General features: G+C 38.1%; 1 protein-coding gene across 2 annotated transcripts in view; it reads right to left on the bottom strand.

The window, feature by feature from the left end:
- Positions 1-27,813, bottom strand: part of CNTN5 (contactin 5) — a 965,708-nt gene that overhangs the window by 166,823 nt on the left and 771,072 nt on the right. For both annotated transcript variants that reach the window (XM_039485717.1, XM_039485709.1), the window contains 3 exons: positions 25,012-25,148; positions 22,663-22,792; positions 19,824-19,974 (listed from right to left, as the gene is read on the bottom strand). In XM_039485717.1, coding sequence (XP_039341651.1) covers positions 19,824-19,974; positions 22,663-22,792; positions 25,012-25,148 — 418 coding nt within the window. The remainder of the gene's footprint in view (positions 1-19,823; positions 19,975-22,662; positions 22,793-25,011; positions 25,149-27,813) is intronic.

Here is a 27,813-nt window from a genome sequence, read left to right as displayed (position 1 = left end):
TCTGAACTTGTCCTTGCTGAACCTCATCAGATTTATTTTGGCACAATCATCCAATTTGTCTAGGTCACTCTGGACCCTACCCCTACCCTCCAGCATATCTACCTCTCCCCCCAGCTTAGTGTCATTCGCGAACTTGCTGAGGGTGCAATCCATCCCATCAACCAGACCATTAATGAAGATGTTGAACAAAACCGGCCCCAGGACTGACCCTGGGGCATTTCATTTGATACCTGCTGCCAAACAGACATTGAGCCGTTGATCATTACCCACTGAGCCTGACGATCTAGCTGGCTTTGTATCCACCTTATAGTCTATTCATCCAATCCTACTTATTTAATTTGCTGGCAAGAATACTGTGGGAGACCATATCAAAAGCTTTGCTAAAGTCACGGTATGTCACGTCCACCACTTTCCCCATATCCACAGAGCCAGTTATCTCATCATAGAAGGCAATCAGGTTGGTGCCAGGCATGACTTGCCCTTGGTGAATCCATGTTGACTGTTCCTGATCACCTTCCTCTCCTCCAAGTGGTTCAAAATGAATTCCTTGAGGACCTGCTCCATGATTTTTCCAGGGACTGAGGTCAGGCTGTAGTTCCCCGGATTCTCATTCTTTCCTTTTTTTAAAGATGGGCACTATATTTGCCTTTTTCCAATCGTCCAGGACCTCCCCCAATCGCCACAAGTTTTCAAAGATAATGGCCAATGGCTCTGTAAGTGACTTGCCAGAATTAATGTTCCTTTATATTTTCCTCAATAGGATTTGACTTCCAATTTTTACAGCTCTCTTAGTTTTCCTTAATATGTATAACGAGAATATCTCATTGCTTCCATTTTAAATTTTTACAGTTAAGTTTTCATTTATAGACTGAGATGCATATCTATTTCTTGTATCATTTTTCTTCAAATACATCTTACACTTATGTGATAGAGAAGTTGCCAAACAAAACTAACCTTTTTTTCTGCCATCCCCAACCTCTCCAGAAAATAGCCCCAGGGTTTTTCTACAACTCTGCTAATAACCATGGCTGAAAGAAAGGTCACAATTGCTTGGCTAAGCATAGATAAGCTTTCCTTCATACTGCTGCTATCTGAGCCCACAGAATCAGCAGACGGTCAAAGATGACCTCTTAGTTGTGAATCTGGGTCATAAGAGATGAGCATAACTACTCAACCATGAGACCTAATATCTCTGCCATCTCTCCAATTGTTTTATCCAGTCACTCAGCACAACCTGTTTTATACGTGTTGAGCTGCAACCAGTTCTTCCTTATTTAGGCCCTCATCTTGGCCAGACACTGGCTCAGATAGTACACAGGACTGAGACAGCTGATCATTTGATCTGGGGCAAGGTAGGCAGTTGCTTCTCCGCTGACCTCGGTTTGCCCCTCCGTCACTTTTCAAAGGTCTGTATGCACCATTATGTCCTCCATTTATTGTTCCTGCCACACCCCTCAACTCTATAATCACATATAATGTTCTATATGAGGACACAATTTTGTCCCCTCTCTCGCCATTTTTTTCCCCCTGAAATGATTCACCTGGTTGTCTGCGTCCCATGAAATGGAGACAGAGTTGGGTGTCATTAACATATTGATTAAACTGCTTCATTCCTCCCCTGCTATGCTTGAATTCACGTTGAACAGGAAGAATAATAAAATAAAATCTATCAGTCTTTCCCCTAAGAAAGCCTCAGGGCACATGCATAATCATGCAACAGTATGTTTGGCTTTTCTCAACTGATAGGATTTCACTAAGAAAAAGGGTGCATACTTAACATGTTAACTAACATGTGCCATATATCTTGGGTGAAATCTTAGCTCCATTGAAATCAATGGCAAAAATCCCATAGATTTCTATGGAGCCAGGATTTCACTCTTCATGTACACAAGGCAATTGTAGATTTAATACAGATCATCTGGCTGAAGTAAATCCGAGGCTCCCCATTAGATATGATCCTGCTCATCTAAGACAATTTAAAACTACACCTGCCTTTTCTACACTTGGACTTAACATGCACTAGCTAACACGTTAAAAACAGGTCTTTAATGAAGACAAGGCGACGAGAAATGAGCAGACTCACTTAGGCGTAACTCTGCTTATCTTTGACAAGATTTGCAGCTATGTCAAACCATGTTCTGGTCAGCTGATAGGATCAGCTTCGACCCTTGGGTCCTGATCCAAAGCTCACTGAAGTTAATGGATGAACTCCCAGTGACTTCAATTGTCTTTGGATCAAGGTCCTTGGTTTTTTATCCACTGCAAGAAAGAGATCGTCAAGCAATGAGACAAGTGCAGTCTCCATTTTATATCTAGGTCTGAAAAGAGTATGATCAAGTTTGATATTAATAGCAAAAAGGGACAAGTATTCAAGCTTGCAGCAGCCACACACTTACCAAGGATGTTCAGAGTGATCCTAGTGATCAGAGTGAACAGAGAGAAGACCTCACATGGGTGACTCTGTAGAAATAGCTGTGCTTCTCCCTCTAATCCCAGCCTGAAAACCAGATACAGAGTGCATTCAGCAATATGTGTTGCATGAACAAACTCTGGGGATTACCCCATGGAAAAGATGTTTTTATTCTAATTCTGGTCCAATCAGAAGCAGGAAGCACTAGCAATCTCAGGACAAAGCCTGAAAGTTGATCTTCCAGGAAAGAAGGGAGAAATCTCAAATTTTCTGGGACTTAATGTGCATTCTGGAGTGTCATCTCTAGCTTCCCTTGTAAATTGTGGAAGATGAGCAGGACTCATTGGAGTAATTGCTTAGTACTGCTATGTCATAATGGCAGAGTAGGCTATATGTGGGCAGAGTTGGCTGTCCATGAAGACACCCAGTACTTGTAGAGAAAAGGGGGAGTGTGTTACGCAGTCACCCAGTAAAAAGGATTCAGATGGCATGGTGATGGGCTCAGTATAAACACTTAAACACAGAGAAGACAGCGTGATGTTAGAAAAGGGCAGTAGGACTATCTATCTATTTACCTTACTGAAGAAGACCTATCAGCAAGGCAAAACAAGCCACTAGGCCATTCCTACAAAATGAGCACACAGAAGGTTAGAAAAAAGCTGGACCTTTTGGGCAGAGGGGGTGAAGGATCACAGGGCATAGCTGGATAGAAGCCCTTAGATAGTAAATTTGTCAGGACAGGCAATTTGCCTTCTCTTTGTGTGTAAAGTAAAGATCAGTGTACACTGACAGCACTATATAAATGTTAAGCAGTGATTTTGGACTTTGTCGATCCATGGGAGTTTTTTAATTTTTATTTTTTTTTCCTAATGTTCTCACATCTTCACCCCCAAAAGGAAATGTATTACATTAAAAAGTAAGCCAGGGTTCGGGGTTAAGCTGTCCAAATAGTAGAAATAACAGTTAAAAAAATTCAGGGTATTCTGAGATCTTCCTCAGTAATTAGACACAAAAGGAGGGTGTAGCAGCTTTATTATCTGTTCTATGTAGTGAATTTCATTCTGTAACTCTCTACACAGTGGGATTCTGGCAGAAGTGTCTGAATTGGTTCATGTTAATATTATGTTTATGCAATGAAAATTCTTTCATTAAGTATATTGAGAAAATTACTTCCGACGGAACAGGCAACCCCATGCTAAGCAGGAAATTATTTTTAATAAATAAGAATTCATCTACTGTAGTAGTTCCCAGGATTTCTTTTTATAGGTGCTTGTACTAGGCACCAGGGGTTGTCCTCACTTTACAATCTGGATTATACCTTCCAGTATATACATTTATCTGAATGTCAGATGAAGATACAGTTTGAGCCATGATGCAGGAGCCAGATGTCAAACAGGAATTAAATCTCAAAGGAGAAAGGAGAAAGCATGTGTGTTTAAATTCAGTAATCCGAGGCTCATGAGTCTTTTAAGGTGACATTTGATTTTAGGAGCTGCTGTGTATTGATGTAATATCAGAAAGGATGTGCAAGACTCTGGAGCGGATATGCAATGGACAGCAAAGGGCTATTGTATAGGCTTCATTCTTACCAAGTGAGAAAGGGCATAGTATATAAAAACAAAAACAAACCCAACAATAATACCTGTGATTTGCATATTATCATGAATGAGTGTTGAAAATTTGATTCAGGTTGAAACGAATCATGTCTTAGATATATTGTTGCAAGGACTGGTCCTCTTTGTTTTTAAAGGAGCTTCTGCAGAGTGCACTTTGCTTCAGATAAATTAGGAATTTCAAGGCACCAGGAACATTTTTCATCGGAAAGGGAAGTTGTTTAGAGACAAAACATGCGGTGCTGCAAATGCGAACTTATTAAAAATGAGATTTCATAGTGAAAAGAAGAGCAGATCCACTATCATTTTATTGAGGCAAGGTAAACACAGAGGGGCTTTTTCTCCCTTCTGTTTTCCACAAGAAAAATGTAATAAGTATTCAAATTCCCATTATAAGGTTGTCAGAGCAAAATTAGTACATGATGCGCTCTGAGACACGGATTGTTCAGAACTTACCGATGCATGAAATCAGAATTAGGCAAAATGCTAGAATTGGGAGGTAGACTGAGGGAGACTCATTTGCAGTTACTGAGGTGTCAATAACGATGTCAGTATTATTTATCCAAGTTTTCCCCTGAATTTACTTAAGGTCTAAAGTAAATTAAAAGTGCATTCATGCTAAACATTTTTTTTTACATCTTCATTTTAAAGCGTTATTTACTTATAGTATAAGATATTTCACTTTCCAAATTACAGCCTATAGTAAAAGATAATACACTGCATGTGTGTGTTAAATAGCATACCATTTTCAAGATAATGGTTAGAAGCTTGCAAATATATGATTATGGTGCATAATTTCACCTTAGTATGACAACATGAACTGCCATTAAGTGAAAGAGTATACAACTGCTTTTTGTAAACAAGATTAGAATTTCCTGTAATATGGTCTAAAAATATTCTGTTACTGTTTTTGAGGAGGAATTTATTAATTATTATCGAGACTGTGGTAATACCTACAATATGACTGGCACTATATAAACACAAAGACAAAGTCCCTATTCCTTTTCCAGTATTATGGAGGTGAAATAAATTTTTTCACAGAGAGAATGCATGTTTAGGGTCTATTTCCACAAATGAAAAAGAAACATACGTTCAAGGGAAGCAATCAGGGAACAGCCACAGCAATCAAGAACTACACTACACTGAGACAGAGATGGTACAGAATGAAAGAGAGGGTAGGAAAAATAATGGAAACCACAGCAAAAGAATTGATTCCACTCTTGTTGATGAAGGAAACTCACTAGCAGGTTCCTCACAAAGGGGAAAAAAACACATTATTTTGGGCTGATAGCTAAAGACCTGGACTTTTTACTTTTGGTGAAGGAAATCATCAAATGTTCACAGATTGGAATTGCAGGAGGTTAGAGAAGAAAACTGACCTGGCGGATAGGGTCATAGTGAAGATCAGAAGGCTAATTAATGAAGGAGGCTTAAAAGTTGTGTGTGTGTGTAGTATATTTGTGTGTGTTCGGTGCTGAGAGAGGGTTTCTTGAAGAAAAGCAAGGGGAAAGAGCAATTTGAAGTAGAGTTCAGGGAGGGAAGCAGGAGACATTCTTGCCTGGGAGTAGGGGAATGAGGCAACATCTGAGAAGGAATGTGAGGGTAGCAATTATCTATAGAGCTGGTTGAAATTTTTCCATCAAAAATGTTTTTGATGGAAAACTGAGTTTTTGACTAACCTAAAATTTTGTGGGAAGTGTCTGTTTTCCATGGAAATTTTTGACTTTTTAGCCCCAAAAAAACCCACGTTTTCATTTGGGGTTAAATACTTTTGTTTTTTGGACAAAAAATCATATTTTCCTTGGGAAGAAACCCATGTTACAATTAGCTCTAGTTATTGTAGAAAACATAAAATCATCACTGAAAAGTTTGCAGATGACACAGAAATTGGGGGGAGTGGTAAATAATGAAAAGGACAGGTCACTGATACAGGGCGATCTGGATCACTTGGCAAGCTGTGCGCAAGCAAACCACATGAATTTTAATATGGCTAACTTTAAATGTATACATCTAGAAACAAAAGAACATTGGTCATATTATACAGTGGGGGACTCTATCCTGGGAAGCTGATCACGTGCTCACAGTGCGACTTTGCGGCCAAATGGAGTAATACAATCCTTGGATACATAAATGGGAATCTAAAGTAGGAGCAGAAAGGTTATTTGTATTTGGCACAGGTGCAACTGCTGCTGAAATAGTGTGTTCAGTTCTTATGTCCATAATTCAAGAAGGATGTTAATAAACTTGAGCGTGTTTACAGAAGAGCCACAAGAATGATTAAAGGATTAGAAAGTGATAGAGTCAAGAAGCTCAATTTATTTAGCTTAACAAAGAGAAGGTTATGGGGTGATTTGATTACTGTTGATAAGTAATTACATGATAAACAAATACTGAATAATGGCTTTTTCAATCTAGCAGAGAAAGATACAACAGGATCCAATGGCTAAAAGTTGAAGCTAGTCAAATTCAGACTGGAAATAGGTGTACATTTTTAACAGTGAGCGTAATTAACCATTGGAACGATTTACCAAGGTGAGGAATTCTCCATCACTGACAATTTTTAAACAAAGCTTGGATGTTTTTTTCTAAAAAGTATGCTCTAAGAATTATTTTGGGGAAGTTCTATGGCCTGTGTTATACAGCAGGTCAGACTAGAGGATCACACTGTTCCCTTCCTTCTTGGAATCTATCAATTTATACATTTGTTGGTGGACCTCTTAGGAAGCAGGGCCCACACCAGAGGCACCTCACACAGGATTGTATAGCAACTACAAATGTTGTTAAGTGGTCAAGAATATCTCCAGAAGGGGATAGAAAGAGGGTTTGAGAAAATCACAAAAGAATTAGAAAAATGTCTGTTGGAACAAATGGGGAGAAAGAACGGGGTAAAGGGTGATATAAAGAGAACTCTAAAGAGAGATTCCCTTGAAGAATTAGTTTTGTTCCTGCAGAGAAATCAGTAAAGGATGGCTAAGAATACTATGAAAAAGGTGACAGCTGCTTCAAAAGTAGGAAAAAGAAGAGCACGGACAGCCTTTGTGCTTGGATTATTCAGAGAGCTTTGTAAAAATCAAAGGGATTTCAGATGCTACACCACATACCTAACAGTCTTTGAAAGTGCATTTTGTTGTTACTATGTTTTCTGACTTACATCACCTTGTTTGACACAATATCATCACTTTCCAACAATATTAGACAATGTGATGAAATATTTTATGCATGGTGTTCTTAAATCAGCATACGTGAAAATAACATACTTTCCTGCGAGAGCTTCCTGAATTTTTAATTGGAATCTGTAAATTTTTAATCCTTTAGGGATGTTAAAACAACTGTTAGCACAGTGAATATAATGGCGCTATAGTATATTTCAAATCACCCATTTCCCATCTTTAAGTTGATTAGCTTCAGCCCAAATGTACCAAAGAGATAAGAGTCACTCATGTAGTGAGTATTCTGTAAAAAGCCTATTGACCTTTATATACAAAGACAATGGGCTGAAGGACAGCTAATAAAAGGCAATCCATCATGTTGGGTAAGGTGTCCAGTGAGCAACAGCAGGTATTAATGCTGGGTTTGGTTTTACTTAACATTTTTATTAATAATCTGGGAGAAAACAGCACATTAGTGTCTGATAATACATTGTGATGACTTGGAAATACTGGACAGGAAATAAGAAAAAAGAATGTAGAGAGTGGTGTCTGGGAGGGCAGAGTAGAAAATATAAACAAATGCTCATTGAATATCTTTGCAAATACTGTGCTGACAGCTGACTGAATTGTTTCTCTTTTTGAAATAAGCGAGTTCTCTCCTTTTACTGCTGGTATATTTAAAAAAAGCCTCATTCAATTTTTAAATTGACTACGATGGAAGGCAGTTGCATACACTCTTTAAAAAATGAGGATTCCTTTCTCTCTAGCATTTATATAATTGTCTCTCATTTGTTTTATGGGCAGCAGCAAAAGAGCTCTCTAATGACAAATGCAAAGGAACAGGGTAAAATCCTGGACCATTGAAGTTAATGTGAGTTTTACCTGTGACTTCAATGAAGCAAGCATCTCACCCACAGTGTGTGCAACTTGCATGGACATTTATACTGACCAGAGCAGGGTATAAGACTGATGTCATCATGATAGTGCCAATGCAACCAACAATCAATAGATATGTGAAACTGATGTAGGAAGTGCTATCAAATGCATAAAATAAACTAAAAGTTAAAAACATTCTAGCCTCTCCCAGGTACAATAATCTTAGGTTCTGCTTATAACAAAAATAGGTACAAACCATTCAGGCAGATATGTGATGTTTACATTGACTGCATCCCTTTAAAAGTTAAGTGCATTTATGCTTGTGAAAGCTTTGGGATAGACATCCAGAGAGACTGATATTCTCAGTCCACAATACGAACAGATAGTTTAAGTGCAAGGCTCACTAATATCCCTCCATCCTGACCTGTAGTTTATCATCCTCTAGAGGTGAGAGGGCTGTGCAGTCTCCATTCCCATCCAATACTTAGAAGACCAGGCAGCTGAGAATGTCAATGGGGTATCAAATTAATGGCAAATATAACTGTGGTTTGTGCAATATCAAACTTGTCCACTAGAAATTGGACCAAGACCTCAAAACTCATTTTGCGAAATTCAGTATTCAGAAGGTCAAGTTGGGTAGGCAAGAAAATGACTGAGTGTATAGCAGTAGAGGGTGCCAAATTAATATCATCTTTAGTCCAAATCTTAACCCAAAGGTTCAGTGACTCTGAATCTAGAAATAGCCTCACATCTACAATAAATGTCAGTAATTCCTGGCGCTGTAGGTGTTGCTGTGCTGAAAGGGACATGCCAGCCATGTCACATTTATGTCAAATCAGAAAGAATTGCCTCAAGAAAGTGCTTCCCTGGTGCAGAATGAATTTTGCTGGCCCATGTGTGCAACTCCCATTGTGTGCAAGCCTTTGTGTCAGTCTCCAATTTGACACTGGACACTGAGTGCTAGAGCGTGAAGAGATGGCAAGCAAAGTTTGAAATATATCTTAAACTATGTACCATGCCATAAACAGATGGATAGTCCTGAAACCTATACGCTCTCTCAGAGACCCAGAGGACTCCCCTCCCCTAACCTTAGTTTGTTTCTTAACTATCCTTCCTTTCTCTGGGACTCTTTTTTTTTCTTTCTAATTATCTTCCTTGCTTCTTAATTAAGAAATGAAACATATAGCCTACAGACTAAATAATTTTTTGCACCACTGAAACACCTCACTTTGTGTGTGCGTGCACTATTATTATTATTTGCATTAATGTTGTGCCACTAGGCCCCAAATGAGACCACGGCCCTCTTGTACTAGGCACCATGCAAACAGATAGCAAGACACATTCCCTACCCTAAAGAGCTTATGATCTTAATAGACAAGAGAAGGTGGGCAGAGAAACAGAAGCACAGAGAGGTGAGTAACTTGCCCAACATCACACAGCAGGTCAGTGTCAGAGCTAGAAACAGAGTTCAAAACTGCTGGGTCCTGGTCCAGTGCTTTATCTATTAGATTGCTATGCCTCTGTATCCTGGAATTAAACAAATGACTCTATTCTGGCACTGTTTATGATTGAAGAACTTTACAGTGGTCTGGCATTGTTTCTGAAGAAGTAGCAAGTGTCAGAGGATATGAAGAGCTAACTGAATAAAGCTAGTCTCGTCAATACCAGAGAGATCCTGTCTAGAAGTAAGTCCAAGAGGAGGAGAGATATATGAGAAATAAAGGAACTCAACTGCCAGCCACATAAAGATGGAGTTCAGTTAATTGTTCCTGCCTCCTTTTCTTTATCTCTAACTTTATTTTATGTCTGTCTGGCAATATATATTCTGGAACTAACTATTGCAATGGTGGTAAATGGCTTGAATGAAGGGGTGGCTTCAATGTAGGGGTATTATACTACATACACTGTAGCCGGGTTGCACATTTTTACTCTTTTCATTCTCCCTAGTGAAGTAAGAGAATTGAGATTTTCACATCAGAATAAGAGTTGTTTAAGAGCACAGACAAAAACATCACATGATCTACATTTTTAACCAGTTTAATTTGACCAATTAACACAACAGTGTTGCTGTTGAACAAAGATCCTTTTTTTGCTAAGAGATGATCTTGCTATTTGTTTTTATCAGATAGTCAAGGTTATCATTGTGTCCCTTCTCTAATTTATAACTGGATCTCTAATTCCCATTATGAGCAATCCACAGCTAAATTAGACCATGATTTATGCAAAAAGTGAAAAGAAGTGATTGCATAACTCTCCAAGGAAGATAAGAATTTCTGTCATGAAGGGCCTCTTTCTAAATGTCCTCAGAATCTTCTCTCTTCACTACTTCATGATCATTAAAGTGCCATTTGGGGATGCGGGGGAATCAGTTGATAGCATGTACTTAGATGCTTAAATTCCCAATTATTTAAGATGTAGTTTCTATTAAGGACAAATTAAGCTGAAAGTCATAGTCTATGGGGCCTTAAGCAAAAAAAAAGCCTTTAAGCAACTAATGACTTGCTCAAGTTCTGCGTATGTGGTGCACATACAGGAATTTGGGTAACCATTTATAGTAACTGCAGTAAACGAACCCAGTTAGAATAAATATTTATCAACTGATAGCGCAACTGGTAATTAGCTTGAGATGAGCATGCTGAAACTGGAGGTGTACATAGCACAACAGTGCAAGTATCTTGAGATAATTTGCAGCTTAGAATTATTGAGCTTCTCAGCTTTATATTCTCTAGGGAGATGTAGGATTGTTTTAGCTTGTTATCCAATAATTAAGAAAAAAAGTTGAGACAGGAAACAAAACATGAATCATCTACCCAATGGAAAAGTTAGGCCATACACTGACCAGAAGAAGGCTTAAGATGTTACTGTAGGCCAGGGATCAGCAACCTTTGGCACGTGGCCCATCAGGAAAATCCGCTGGTGGGCCAGGACGGTTTGCTTACCTGTAGACGCTGCAGGTAAACAAACCGTCCCGGACCGCCAGTGGATTTCCCTGACAGGCCGCATGCCAAAGGTTGCCGACCCCTGCTCTAGGGCATTCCTTGAAGACATCAACCGACCACAGGGCTAAATGGAATATTTTTTTTAGAAAGAATAAAGCAATGAATACATTGTCTGCATGCACATCCATAAACATGCATATTTGGACACACTTCATTTATTTCAGAATCAAAGCACATTTTCCTGAAGATAGGATGCATATGTTCTGAATAACCTTGCAGCAGTGAACCAACTACCCAGTAAGGACAAAAGATCTGGAATTACCAGCCTTGACAAAAGATCTGGAATTACCAGCCTTGTTGAATGTCTGAGGACTAAAAAGGCCTGCTGTTAGTAGAAAACCTGAACAAAAGATGAACTTGACATGACTGGGCTCAGATGTATTTCTGGTGGGAGCAAATTCTAAAGGTAAAGGTCCACAACTGAAAAATCCTTGCCCCCCAGTCCTTCTGAGTTACGCCCCTGGGACAAAGAGTTATGGGCCATGTGGGAAGGAAGGCCTCTAAGAATCTGGCATGTTGTTCATTTAGGTCTTTATAGATAATAACCAGCCCCTTGAACAACAGCACAGAAGACAGATGGCAGCCAGTGGACAGTAGAGTACACCTGCAACATGCTCTTTCCAGTCTGGCTTTCTCAAAAGGCAGGTAGCTTCATGTTGTCCTAGCTGTAGCTTCTGAGTGGCCTTCTTTCATGGAGTTCATTGAAGACCTGGGATAACATTTCCAAAAAGGCCTGAGTTACTTAGGAGCCTAAGTCTCATTTTCAAAAGCAATGTAACCAGTTAGGAACATCTAGTACCATTCAGACACTTTTGAGACTTAAGTGCCTTAGGCCCAGATTTTTAAAGGTATTTAGGAATTGCTCCATTCAGTGTAGCAAGGCTTAGGTGAGTTAGGAGCCTCAGTCTCATTTTAAAAGGTGACTTAGGAGCCTACATGTCATGGAAAGCCCTTAGGCACTTTGGAAAATTTTACCAACAGGCAAGGATTTAAAAAAAATAAAATAAATAGAGCTTAAATCCATATTCAAAGAGTGATTTTCAGAAAAGCTCAGCAACCACACAATAGAAGCAACATGCTCTCACAAGACACCTATAATAATATCTGATCATGCTTCCACTGAAGTTGATGGCAAACAACTCCCACTGATATCAGAGGGCAGGATTGGGTCCCAAACCTGCACTAAAATCAATGGAAGCAGGATTGGGTCCCAAAACGATCTACAACAAAACTTGCTGATAACTTTACTTATTTACAACCTATTTTCTTCCTATATATTTGGCACACACTTTTTCAAGGAACCATAAGTGATGTACATGGAAAATGTGAATGGGTGGTAACAAGCAGTAGTGAGCTACAGGGAATTTAGGAAACACTCGACAAAAGTCAAAATGTGATGTCAAAGCTAATGGCTTTTAACTCCAAAATAGTTTGGTGAAATTTCCAAAGACTCTGCAGAAACATGTTCCTTTGCCCTCACAGTAAATATGGCAATTTTCAGCCTAAACCAGTATTCCATCCTAAAATTACAGGGGACTAAAATAGCTTTGTAATGGAAGTTAGTGGGAACCTTCACTACAGAGAGGCTACTGTTCTACTACAATATAAAACTACATTAATATAGGTAACCCCCCCTTTTTCCCCTGGGCTACTTGGGAGCAGGCAGCACTCACCTGTGTGCCTGGCGCCTGATGTTGTTGACATTAAAGGAGATCCTGAGTATCCCAGTGGTATGTTGGATAAGTGGGAATCCTCTAGCCACTCCTCTGCTGCAGTCCCTTTACTCCTAAAGGAAGTTAAAATTGGCAGTGTCTCCACCTGGGTGGGCCCTGTACACACTCAATGGTGGTGCCTTGGGAACCTCCAGGAATAAACCCCTTCAAATAGTAATAACAATAATAAGAATAACCTGTGCATGGGTCTAACTCAAATACCAATTATGAATAATATACATCCAATATACTTAAATTAGAGCTAAGACTCCTCTGCTTAACAATTTAAGAAACAGGGTCTAACAGACTAAGATTAAATGTCACTACTAATTTAAATCCATAGGGGCAGTTGAATAAAATCAATTAACAAATATAATATACAATAATAAATGAAACATATTTAACTGACATTTACACTGCCACCATTTACCCCACCCCAGAGTGTACACTCCTCTGGATATCAGAGTCCTAGGGACTTGCTTGCGTGGGAAGATCACTCTGCCTCTCCTTGGACTCAGTCTCTCTGCTGTGCTCCTTCCCTTCCAAGTACTTTCCCAAACCAAAGTGGGGGTTACTCTCAGTTCCTTCACTGCAGGCCCACCTCAGTCAGCTGTAGGCACAGCAACAGTCTCTGCTCTGACTCCAGTGAAGCAACCAACAGCACTGAGGCTCCCTGCTCGATCAAAGCCCCTGAAGGTTCTCAGCAGCAGCTTCTGGCTTCCTAGCAGCAGCTCCTGATATGGACAGAGCTCCATACCAGCAACCTCACTCCTTCCCCCAAAATGGAGCCCACCACCTGCTCTCCCTGCAGGAGGAATTCGCTCCCTCTTTCCCCATGGTATCATGAGAGTTGTAGTCTCGAAGGCTAGATTGCAGCATGCAGGGTTTTCCCAATAAAGTTCAGAGGACCATCTAGTAAAGGGTGCCTACATATATTTTCAAATGTGACATAAAATGACCAAAACATGTTTGTTTGTTTTGGGGTAAAACTTCACCTACTGACTCAGATCCTTCTTGCCCAGTTTTAGTCCCCCGCCCCCCACTTTTTAAAAGCTATAAATCCTTTTAAAATAGAAACTCAAAATGGAACCATTCATAGATCCTTAAATATAGCAGTGAAGTGCAATGCTGTAATAAGAACCTGTCAAACTTGAAAATGAATTACACTGAGAGACCAAAAGAGTATAAAAGCCTGTCCATTCCTGACTGTTTCAGTTATCCTATTTTTAGATTTAAGTGCTCTGTGTTCTTCAACTAATTGAACAACAAAGAAAGACTGACTAAAATCAGGGTGTACAAGATGTCTGGTTCAATGGTTTTAATATCAAACTGAGTTTATGACAAAAGTAGTTGAAAAGTATGCTAAAATAATCTCATTCTTATATCTCACTACAACATTGTAGCAATCCTGCAGTTATGTAGTAACCAATTTCACCATACAAGATATATTACACACATACATACACATACTCACACTAACTACAATATTTGAATTTTTCTCAAATATTTATCAGTTTATTTTCTTAACATCCCAAAGAAATTAGGGTGCAGTATTATCCCTATTTTACAAATGGGGAATTGAGGCACAGAAAGATTAAGGTCAAAATTATCCATCAGTTTTGGGTGATTACACTGAAAAGCTTAGGACGTGTACAATGATATAAGTCTTTATATATTCTAAGTACAGCTCCCATTGAGTTCAGGTATAGCTGTGAGCACTTCTGCAAATCAGACCCTAGGAACTCAAGACAGGCACTCAGAAAATGAGGAACACACGAGTGAACCAGCTCTGCACAGTTTGGGTTAAATGACTTGTCTAGAATCACATACGAGACAGAGGTGGAATCCATTTCTCCAGGCCAGCATTCAACTGCCTTAATGATAACTGAACTCTTTTGGCTGATTTATATATATATATATATATTTATTTAGCCCGAGGCAGTCACCCAATATGGACACTTTCAACTCAAACAATTAAAGTTTGGTAAAGTTATTATAAGCAATTAGAAACAGGCTCTTATAATGGAAAATGTTGAGCAACATTAATGATAGGCAATACAACCAGCCTTGCCTATAATAAACTTGGAAACTTGTATTCCAGCAGCAACTTTGTCACTCTCCAGTAATTGGTGGAGAGATTTTGAACTGGTAACTGATAACAGCAGTTTACAGATCTCAATAACGAAACAGGTTTAGTTAAGACCAGAATGGAAGCCCTCCAGTGAATATTTCAATGATGCAGGAAGTACAGATGTTGATTCAATATGAAGTCCTTTTCGTTACGGGTCAAAAGCTCTTCTGTGGTGGAGTACAGCTGGAGTTGTCATCATTCAGATAAAATGTAAAACAAAGATCCTAGTCATTTGCAGTTATTAATGGTGTCATGGCACTCAGTATAGGGATAGGTGTTAACTTTTGGCCAAATTCCATCCTAGTTAATTACATTCTAACTATCCAAAATCTCCCCTACACCTTTAACTGAATAAGGTATTTGTTACTTCCTGTCTAAAACTGTTTTGTATGGCCCTGGCACGAAGGTAAACAATTGTTGTGTTCCACGTGAAAAGTGGCTGCATTTCAGTGGTGGGTGAAATGATTGCTAGATATCTATGTACCTCAAAGGAATGTTTATTAATAAATAATAAATAATAATATGTGCAGATCCTTAGATATTTACAATGGGCAGAAATCAGCATTGGATCTGGGGCAGGTGAATATAGCCAGTAGAACAGTGACTTCAGATAGCAGAGGTTAAAGGAAACATGCAAGGGTTGTGGTGCTGATAGTGATTTACTGTGACTCTTGGGTTTCTTTCACAAATCCACTGGACCTTCATTCTAAGGGCAATGTTTTGATGGTGACAAATAGAAATGGAGTGATTCCTCAAAACTATCAGAAAAATAAAATTGCCCAAAATCAAATCTATCTATACAAAGGACATTGGTGAAGTCTCCATTATAACTTAGACTCAAAAGAAAAGGAAACTCAGACAAAAATAAAACAAAACAAATTTCCCCTGTAAAAACACCGTCTTCCTCAAGTTAGCTGTTTGTTGAACAAAAATTGCTCCCTCCCCGCCCCTTAGTCTTCTGTAAATAAAGGGAGCTGAATGAGGAAGTAATAATAGAGTCTTAATAGCATTTGTCGCACTGTTAGAGTGCTTTTGGATGATTTTATTTTAACTATAATTAATGGCCATCTAATGAAAATAATGAGCTAGAGTGAAAATCCAATATGAATTTAAAATGAGAAGAATATTTTGGATGCAAAAGAGAGAGAGAACAAAAACAGATGAACAAAGTCTTATGAAGCTTTTTAACACCTATGATTCCCCAAGCATATCAGTTTAAACATCAGCTATAGTCACTGCTGCAAGAATAAATCTAGAGGAGAAAGGTAGGTGACCTTAAAAAAGTGATGAAAGAGAGATTATAGTACACAGAGAAATGGCTTACTAAAATTTCTGAAGTAGTAAATCATTATAAAACTTCATTGGTTTACAAAAGCCTGCACAAAAGGTATTTTAAAGCATTTATAAATAACATTTGCTCAGAGCCTGATCTCTGACTTCAATGGAGTTACTCGAGATTTATATCAGTTAACTGACAGCAGATTCCAGTCAATTATATTGTATTTTTCAAGGTTTATTGTATGCTTGAAAAGTTTGATCAAAACATCTGTTTTTCTGCTTCTGTAGCTTTACAAACTAGGACCAAGCTAGTTTTCACCAGAAATGGGCTCCAAACTGGATCATCAAATCTGAACAGTCATCCCACTCCCCTGAATTTCAGCAGGGTCTAGACCTGAATCTGATGCTAGAGTTTGTGTGTGAGTTTGATTACAAATGAGAAGGCCCTTGTTTTCTGCATCTGGCTGAGGTCTGAAACCCCACGAGGATAGCTGATCTTTCATGACTTCTACACCAGGGGGCCAAAACCTTGCAAGAAGACATCATGAGAGACCAGAACTTCAGTTTCAGAACTTGAATCAAGTCCCAGCTTTGATTTGTCTCAAACGCAAACACAAAACTTCTATTTTAAGCCTCCTCTGGATCAAAACACTGCCTCCTTGGTCCAGATTCCATTGCTTTTTCTAGAAATGTTTCTAGAAATGTTTACAAAATTATGAACTTAAAAAGCCAAATGCAGATTAGTAGCTGGGGCACAATGAACGATGGACAGTATATAGTGCCAATCCTATCATTTTCCATCAAACAAAACGAAGGAGTCAAATAGAATGTGATGAGTAAGGGCTTTTAACACCATTTTAAACTATTCTCAGACAATTAATGGAAACATTTATGGTGATACTCCTGTTAGTGCTTACATGACACCAATTACCGTAGCATTTAAGCACCTCCCAAATATTTAAAACTAGAAACAACAAAAGCATTAACTTTTGTGTTCTGGCCAAATTCCATCCTAGGCAATTACATTCTAATGATCCACAATACTTTCATTAATTAATTTTTATTTTGAATGGGTTAAGACTTTATTGAGGGAAACCCAAATCAGCTCAAGGATATTCAAAGCTCTTCTAGGTGATATCAAAAGGATTGTTCATCTTAGTATCTACCCACCAAGGGAAGTAAGGGGTTTACAAGCTGGGTCTCAGGTAGTTAATCACTTTATATAAAGGAGTTAACTGAAAGAATAATTGAACTTATTCACCAAAACAAAAGTATTTTTCCTTCCTCTCTCTCTGTCTCTCTCTTTTTTTTTTAAATGTAAAGGTAACTTGTACAAGTCCTTCAAAAGAGTCCTCCATAGCACGGGAAAAACAGGCTCCTTCCCCACAAAATTAACATATTTCCCAACACATCTGTCCTTTATTTGATGGCCCTACTCTTCTCCACTTCAAAGAGACTCTATTATTATTGTTTTAGGAATTCAGTACAGAAGGTCAGAAATGAGATCCTTTGTAACTGATTTTTTCCCTTGGTATAAACAGTAGAGATAGGTGCACTCTGACTAACATAAGAACTATTCTGTATGTTTGACTGAAAGCTAAATAGAACACAAACCAAACCTTTCTAAGACTTGAAAAGTTTGGTAAGCTCTTTTTATCTTGAATGCCTCTTCATGTCTCCTTCTACTCATGGTCAAAACTAAGAAGCATAAATAAGATGAAAAAGGCTATTTTCACTATGATATTTCCAATCCAGCGAGAATCAGCATGCATCAGAAATCTAACATGAAATCCTGTTCTCATGAGATTTTTAGACCAGAGTTAGGCTATGTATAAAAAAGCATCAGATAAGTGTTCATACTAGCCCTCAGAACCTTCTTCAGTTCACCCATCACTTATAGGCAGACCGATACCAAGTACGCCAACAAGTACACATTTTATTTTCCTGAAACTAGCCTTACTTATACATTGTTGTTTTTGTTTTTATTATTTTGAGTACACTTCATCTAGATTATTATTAACATATTTTTTGATTTCTTGTAACTGAATCCACTATGTTTATGATTGCATTGGCCCACTTCTGCATGCTGTTGCACCAATGTAAATCAGAAATAACTCTACTAAATCAACAGAGGGCAGAATTTGGCCCTATTTGTTTAATATCAAACATACCATCAAAGTCATTACTATATTGCAGGGACAAAGGAATCAGATCAGCCATTGTGTTTAGGAATTTCAGATAATTAACTATATATCTCTGGATACATCCTACAGAACTATAGTCTACATCTTGGTTTTGTGCTATTAAAAAAATAATGAAACTAAGTTTAATCATAGGCATTTCTGTTAGCTCTGGACTGTATCTTGTCACCAGCAGACAGCTGGCAGGACACAAAGAAGTGTTAGATTAAAATGGTCTGAACAAACACAGAAGCTTAATAAAAGTAAATAGTCAGCTTTTACAAATCCAGGCAAAACAAAAGTTTCTTTCATTTTGATCACTACAGAAGTTAATCAAAGAATGGAAGACAGCTATCATTATCAGTAGCATGATATGGTTATCAGCCTTATAACTTACCAATATCTACACCTCTGTATTATCAAAATATACCATTCCAAAACCACTTCTATAAACTAATGGGTAAAATAGTTGATGTCATACATTGCCTTATCTTTCCAAAAGGAATCAACATCATATGAAATATTGTCCTTTTTCTTTTTCAGAACAAAACAAACAACATGAAACTAAATTGCCATCTTTAAAGATCAAACAAGATAACATTCACCTTTCACAGCTGACCAAAACAGATGCACTGTATGACTTTCATCAGTATTATATAAATGCACAAAAAGACCTTGCTTTCATCCTTCAGAGTAACGCCATACAAGTCAGTTTAAGTGGTCCATTCACATAACGTTACAAGAAAGAAGATACGATTATGGTGATTCTTAAAGTCCATGTCAAGGCTGGCAAAACTGCTTTAATGTATAGTAGTGTTTTCTTGTGTAACGCAATTGCAGTTGGAATCTGACCTGCAGCTACTTTAACTGTGTTTAAAGTACAGAGCTGGACAGAATTTACTTAATCAAAGAAAGCCTGTTAAACAGATGTGCCATTAAGTACCAAAATGATTTACTATGCACTTTAATATTGTTGTATAACTTTATTGTTGTTCTGTGCAATATTTTTCAAAGCACCCTTTGACAGGACCTATTAGACAACAAGCTGTCAAGCTTAGCTTGGGTCCCTTGTAAAATGATCTTAAACAAATGTGATGTTCTCATGCCATCACTATAGCAATCATAGCCTACAAACTTTTCATCTCCTGAACCACAAGATGTGTAGCATCATAAATGCAGCATGTCTGAAATGAAGAACAAGGAATAAACAAAAAAGGAAACCATTTTTAGCCTTTTCTGCATCATTGTTTAAACCACCAGAGCTTTGATCTCAAAGTTAATAACAATGTCCATCCACTATAGGGAAGATAACTTCACTGCTGTCAAACTAATCAGCTAGTCTAGTAACTACTATACTTGCACTCTTGTACATAATAGCATATGTGTGCCTCTTGTCACTTGCTGTACTTTCCATATGAAACCACAGTAGTAAATGTAACTGCATTAATACTTAGTTTACTGAAGAGACTTCTGACCTCTTATTCTCTCTTACTGCTTTGTCTCCTTTCTTCCAAGTGATGGTTGGTTTTGGAGAGGCTTGTGGTTTGCACTCAATGACAACTTCTTGGTTCCTGGTAATAATTATAGTTTTCTTCATCTGATTTAGTGCAAAAGTGGGAGCTGAGGCTGTTAAAAAGAAATATGTTAGTTCTATAGAGAACAATCAGAGCCTTCCATTTCAATGAATTCTAACAGATGGTTCATCATCCATTTTCACTTTTTTGTTAGGAATCTATTATAATACAGATCATATGGCATGTATAAAAAAATGCCATTAAATCAGCATCCAATTCCAATGGCAAGATTAGAATTTAATCAACCTATCAGTTAATAAGAAGTCCTTCATATTAACATACTAAAATTAGATTACTTGTGAAATCTAGCAGCTTTAGAGAATGTCTGGAAAAATCAACAATAAAATTAAATACCTTTGTTACAGTCATTAACTCAAAATATTAGTATATTTTAAATGCCACAAATCCACCCAAAGCTGTTAAATACCGTTAGTTGTTACCAAGAGTTTGTTGATGGCCTTATTTATTAGTTTTGCCTTTTTTTTTTTCCTGAAAGCCAGCTGTGGAAAATTGATAACATGTTTCTAGTTTTCTGGAAGGATTTCATTGTTTAAAAATAATTTATTTTTAAGATGTTCACAATTCTGGCTGCAGTTTTTTTTTCAAATTCAGAGATATTTTAAAAATAGCCCAACTGAGTGTCCTTTGTATGTGTTGAGTAGTACTTTACTCCTTGAACAGTTCCATTGATTTAAATGGGTCTATCTGAAGAGTAAGGTACTAAACAATGGAAGTATGGGTATTACAGTTTGACTTTAAGATGATAATTTTACAATGTGAAGGTTCAGCCATCCCTTTGTAATTCCATGGGTCTATGTACCTGTTAATCTAGCCTCGCAAAAAATTCACTCGGCAGCAAAAGTGATAGCTCGTGTGTCCTCTCTCCTACTCTCACACACTCTTTTCTCAACAATGTATGAGTTTCAAAACCTTATTTTGGACAATTTTAGTGATAACATTATTAAAAATGAACAATTTAATTTGTTCTGTTTGCTTTATAAAAAAATCCAGAAAGAAAATGCAACTACTAGGTTAATGCATTATTATGGCAGCACAGAAAGTAATGATGTGAAAAGTTTAAGGTTATTACAGCAGGATTATACTGGACAAGTTGCATTCACTGTATAACAACAAACAGAGAGATATATTAGAGTACATGTTAAACAATGAAAATGCACACCAAAAATGCCATAGCAAGGGAACATTGCAATGAACAGGAACCCTGCAGCTGACTGAACCTCAACTAAAACTCTTGGGGCAGGGCATTCTGAGAAGAGGGCCCCTGGCTATGGAATGAAATTTGTGGGTATGAAGAAACATTTGAGGAACTAGCTGTGAAAATATGACCTTGGGTCAGCAGTTTAGGTATCTGCCCTTGGTAATCAAAGGTGTCTCAGAATCCTGCATAATTCCTCATTCCACTCAAATATTTACTTCAAACTGGGACTGACCCCATACCAAACTCTTTTTCTAAGTTATTTTCCATCACATAGTTCTGTACGCTCTGATACCAGCAGGACCTTGAAGCAGAATTGTTGGATTAGCTTGAGAGAGCATTTATGACCCATCTGGAGTCAGAAATAGTGTGAACAGTTTGCGTCAGCCTATTCTTATGAGGTGCCCAATCCTAAAATCCCTTATTCACATGAACAATCCTTTTCCACTGTTTCCTGTGGGACTACTGACATGAGCAGGAGTTTACAAGAACAATCTCTCAAGTTTCCAGCCCAGTTTTTCTGATTCCCAAGATTTGGTTAATGCAGAGAAGGCCAATGGCCCCCAGACACTGAAAATAGGCACTCCATAAGTGGACTCATGTGTCCTCACATTTTTTTTATGGGATCAGGAAACAAGAGAACTTTGTGTGCTTATTTAAACTGAACTCTTTGAAATTCTCCCAGCACTATCATCAAGTCCATTATGCTACTGTGCCAATGCCATACGCATAGGACAGACAGATGTGCCAAGGCTCACATTGGAGTTTCTTGGGCTTTTTTTTCTTTCTAATTCTTGTAACTATGAAATATCACCAATCAACATTTCCCTAAAAAGACCAGATAAGGTATAAGGCCTTGATTCTGGGAGACAGATAAGCATATGACTAACTTTAAGCATAAGAGTAGTCTTGGTGATTTCAGTGGCAATACTGATATGCTTAAAATAAAGCACATTATTCAATACCTTCCTGGATGTGGGTTTTATTCTCAAACAATGAGATGCAATGAAAGATAAACAGATTTTAATTTTAGTTTTGTCCATGGGAGATTTTTATTTTTTTTTTAAAGTAACTTCAGTTTTTTTCAATTCGTGGTGTAAAAGGGTTTTTGTTCTTGGGTTTGTTTTCATAGGTTAGAAGGGGGGAAAATGTATGTGTATGTCAGGGGATTTGGTTATGCATTTGAACACACAGTTAGAATTTCCCCACCGCACATTGTCCCATACATAACATTTGGTGTTAGGTGAGAAGAAATCACTAAGCATAACCGAAGGAGGAGTTTCAAAAAGATATCATTCTGGTAGCAAAAGTACTGGTGAACCCCTAGGCAACCAAGGACACACTCACACATGAATAAAAGAAAGAGAAAAAGAGGAACCCAGCCAAATTAATTATACAGCTTTTATCCAATTCTGCTAAGGTTCGAGATGTAGGATCTCTTTCTTTATCATGACAGACCATGGAGCCATGTAATTATCAAAAAGAAAGATCAGAGCAATCCTGTTCTGTTCAGACATTACTCACCTAAAATCTTCAGCTCAGCACTGGCATAAATGGTTCCGTATTTATTTTCTGCTAAGCATTGGTACATTCCAGCATCTGAGAGATTCACACTGTGGATCATCAGTACACCATTAACCATCTCAACCCTGCTCTGTAATGGAATGAAAAAAATAATTCTACAAAAGCAAACAAATGAAGTGGATTTGCTGGGTTCTTAGTTTTAGGCAAGGGAACAATAAAGTAAAATAAAATAATAGAATAAATCAATGTGGTTAAAATATAATTTAGCAATTTACTAGAGTGAATTTTTTGGATTACGTCCTTTTGTTCTTCAGTGAATAAGAAACATAAAATATTTTGGGGCCTGTAAAGACCACAAAATGAATTATCCTCTGGGTTATTTTATTTAACTGTAAATGCAGCATCCCTGAGCACTGTTTTTTATCATGATCCACAACACCAACTTGCCTTTTAAAAATGGTTCAGCAAAGAGTACTCTGCCAACCTGCAGCAATGAGTTACCTTCCTAGCTAAGGAACCAGGGTTCAGATGTAGTTTGGGTCACAAGGGAAATGTGTTTGCTGGTCTCAAAGGAGTCCATAGTGAATGTTTGTTTACATACCAAACCCACCATATAATCTATCATATTACTAGCCCAAACCTGCAATACTTAGTTATGCATGTGAGTAGTTTCATAGGCAGGAATGGCACTATTTTCATACAAGACTACTCATGTGAGTAAGGGTAGCAGGATCAAGTTGCCTTTGTATTAATTGCAGCATCTCATCTGAAAAGGCCTATTAATAGAAAATAATCTCTGAAGGTCAGAAGCAAGGTGCACTGACAGCTGTGTAGGGAAATTTGCACTGCATGTGGCTGTATAATGAATAATTTGAGTTGGTGCAATACATTCTTCCGTTTCATTACTAAAGACTATTAGGTGTGAGTTAAAATTTATTAATAAAATAGCATTTGAAAATGTATATGGGATTAATCAATACCCCTCTCTTTTTTGAGGTCCAAGTTTCAAGTTGAAATGCAATTTGCAAAGTCTGTATTGGCTGTTTGGAAAATCTCAAGACCACAAAAGCACAGAAATTAAAAGTGCTTCCAAGTCTTGACTGATTTTCCACCCACCTCCAGAAAGGCAGATATGGAAAAGCTAAGGCATATAAACTTGTTTGCAGTGCCTCGGGATGTCAAAAATAAACTGCCTTATATGTTTGCTCTCTCATTGTTTTCATAATTGGTCGATTTTCACAGATAGATGACGCATTTACTGAAAAGAAAGGCATAGCACATCTTTTTTTTTCATAAATCCATTCTATGAATTCATTAGCAAATGGAGACATTTTCTACCAGAATTGAATAATTTTGTTTTAATCTGGCAATGCGTGAAGAGAGTCTACAAACACTTTTTTTTTTTACTGCTCTTAATATTTGGAGGCTATAAAGGAATAGAAACATGCTGCATAAAAATAAAACAACGTGAGATGAGCTGATGACTCAGTTGAAAGAAATTGTAAAAAATCCACACCATGCCAATGTTGGCCATTTGCATAGAGAAACACTCTAACATAGACCTTATTTTAAAACTTGTCAGATCACTGTAGTAAGGACCTAGAATTCCCAGATGGAACAGGCCAATGATATTGGCATGGGGGGGGCTTTGCTTTTCACAAAAGAGTTATTAAACTATCAGATTTTTACAGATGCAAAAATCAGACATGGCTGAGACATGAGACAGAGAAAAATCCACACTTTGTATTAGTGCATTAATGTTGAGGAACATGAGATCTATAATAAGAATATACCATGTCGTATTTAACACACATGTAGCTGGTGATGTTTAAGGGAGTCTGAGTTTATGGACTCTACCCTGGTGTAACTTACACATCAAGGAGCAGGTCCACTTTTTTGCTCAACCATACAAGGGTAATTACAGTATGACCCTATACACAAATACTCAGAAAGATATAATAAACAACTCAACCATAAACACCATAATCAAAAGCAGAAACAAACAAAAGTTGCCCAGTCTTGCTCAGAAGGATATCACTAGTTTACTGATAGTAAGGGCGAGAATATTTCAGAGTCATGGATTCTGAATAAAAAAGGCCCTGCCTTCTATCCTGTTTGTATTTCAGCTAGAGAGTGAGAATTTCCAGCTCACCTGCTATCAAATTTGACATAGTTCAACAGACAGACCCCCAGGAACACTGGTGCTACATTATCCAAGGCTTTAAATATTCATAGAAAAAGCAAAATCTCCTTTCTGAAGCATTTCTTCTTCAGTACTTTTTTCCCAGCTCACTTTCTCTGAATTAAAGAGGAAACTACAATCTACTGGTGGCTTATTGAGCACTATACCTGTGCCCAAAGAGGGACTCCATTCTTCAGCCAATGATAGGTGGGTCGTGGCTTTCCAGTGGCTTTGCATTCCCATCGGAGCTGCTCTCCACTGTCTAACTGAGTATTGTTAAGCTTCTCCACCCAATGTGGGTAGGCTGTAAAAGAGAGATAACATGCTAAATACAAACACAAGAGGCTGACATAACTTCAGTTGATGTTCTAAAGACCTAATCAATTAAAAATACAGATCGTAAACCAGTATCACTGACTGTATTAAATCACATGCAGATTAAACTCATTTAAAAAAGACACACTGAAGGTCAAAGAAGAAAAGTGACAACCAAATAAAATTTGAGTAAAGGATCCTACAGGACTATGAGATGAGTATCACTCAGTCTGGGACTAGAGAGCCCTTACGTTTTAATAACATATTAATTATAATTATAATAATAATTATAATATAATAATATTACTAATATAGTACAACATAGTTAATGCAGAAATTATTAATATTACACACATTTATTTTTGATGACCATCATCATAGTATCTGGGAACATTGCAGGGCTTAAGTTCAGACTTTTAAGATCTCAGTAGGGAGTCTGAACACCATTGTCTCCCTGCTGCTTGTTGCTCTGCCAGTCGACCAGGAAACCAGGATTTAATCAACTGTGAAGGCCTGGGTAGTTGGTGAGGTGTTTCATTCAGTTCTTTCCAGAAGTGGTCACCCTTGTGCTCAATATGCAGAGAATGAATGTCAGAGGTGTGGGCTGGCTATTCAGTGTCCACACTTGGGACATAACATTCTAGCGCACGACATGAACATAAATCACATGGTGAGTCAGAGATAGGAAGGCAGACCCTTAAGGTAGCATGGGACTAGACCACTGAGGGGTATATATATATATATATATATATATATTAACTAGCATACTCAGTTTCACCCAGCAGTCAGTTGGCAACAAGTGGAATGAATGAAGCATGGGACTCTAATCCTGTAAATCAGATACCCATGGATAGAACCCTTCCCTGTAAAGAGCCTCAGCGGGACTGCATGAGGGTGTAAGTGTCTGCCTATGCAGGTCAGGGTTCAGGTTTGATGTTGAACCAAGGTGAAATTCGGTGGCAGGGGAAAAAAACAGATCAAATTAATCTATGAATCTAAAACATTTAAGAATAAAACATTTAAATCCTTTCTGCAAGGAACTGCAGAGACTAAGGAGGCAATGGCATTGACTTCAAGGAATACAGAATAATATTTCTGGCTGGGCTGGATAATAATCCAGAGTTAGCACAGCAAAGGATCTATTCTGGACAGCGGAGAATCAATAAACCACTTAAATAAGCAGAACCTATGGCAGACTGAATTTAAAAATAAATCTAACAATCTATCTGGTGTCTGACAGGTCACCAATCAAGAAACTGAGAAAATGTAAGCAGGCATGATAGGTAACTAGGTGAATGTTGAAATCCTAACTATTGCATTGTGCATTTGCTGCATGGAATGTAAATCAAGCCTACTGCAGTGTTGTAGTTGTGTTGGTGCCAGGATATGAGGGAGACGAGGTAGATGAGGCAATATCTTTTATTGGACTAACTTCTGCCGGAGAAAAGGAACAAGCTTTTGAGCATCACAAAGCTCTTCTTCAGGTCCGGAAAAGGCAACCAGAGTGTTCAAGCTAAATACAAGATGGGACAGATTGTTAAGCATAAAGGATTCACACATACTGTAGGATACCACTTAAAATAAAGTGGACAGTTAAGGGTTAGCAGGCAGTACAGTGTGTGGCAAACTGTTGTAAGGAGCCACAAAACCAATGTCTCTTTTACTTGCTTGGTTTTTAGTGTCCAGAAGAGTTATGAATTTAAGTTCTCAGGCTCATCTTTTGAAGATGTGCAGGTTTCCTTTGGTATTTTGTGTTTTATAATTTCTCTGTGTGAGTTCGTTTGAAAGAATAGTGATTGTCTGGTTTAGCCAACATAGTTGTTGTTGGGGCATTTGATGCACTACATGAGGTACACCACACGTTATGATAGACGTGTAGGACCCATGGATCTTGAACGGTGTTTTGGGGAGGTGTTGATCATCATAGTTGTGGAGATATGTCTGCAGGTTTTGCATCTGTTGTTCTGACAGGGTCTAGTGCCACTTTGAGTTGGTGTGTCCTGGTCTGTGGGGAGTATATATATGATAATGAGCTTGTGGGGTTGTTAGAAGGCCAGAAAAGGGGGATTCAGAAAAGATTTCTTTCAGGATGTGACCCCTATTAAGTATGGGATTTAATTGTTTGTTGCCATTCGAAACAAAAACAAAAAAAGTGGAACGAAGTACAACAACTCCACAATGAACAAAACACCACTTCTGGAGAAACCATGACACCAGGACCCACCGCATGGACACTACATGATACTCCAACATCATCAACCTGTCAAGACTATCCCTAACTAGAAATGAAGTATATGTACTCTCCAAGGAACCTCAGTACCCTACTAACATGTGGAGAATTAGAATTTTTCTGTTGACTCTACTTCAAATTCTTTCACAACAAAGAGGACACTACCCATAACTACCACATCCCCACTGTGATGAGGTTTACCTGGCCTTTTGAGGCCCCCTGATGGAGGTCCTGCAGTTCTACTTCACTCCGCCCCAGGAAGGAGCAGCAGAAGTGCATCCTCCAGGCCTGCCTAGATGGTCATTGTGGAAGCTGCCAATCAGAGCCCAGTAGGCTCAGATAACATAAGCTGCAGGGCCTGAGCAGGTCAGTTTCTGGCTGGAACCAGAGGAGAAAGGAAGGGTGCTCTCCTCAGGCCAGAGGA

Source organism: Mauremys reevesii, linkage group 1, assembly GCF_016161935.1.
Source record: "Mauremys reevesii isolate NIE-2019 linkage group 1, ASM1616193v1, whole genome shotgun sequence".
Taxonomy (NCBI): Eukaryota; Metazoa; Chordata; order Testudines; family Geoemydidae; genus Mauremys; species Mauremys reevesii.
This window is presented reverse-complemented; position numbering and strand designations above follow the sequence as displayed.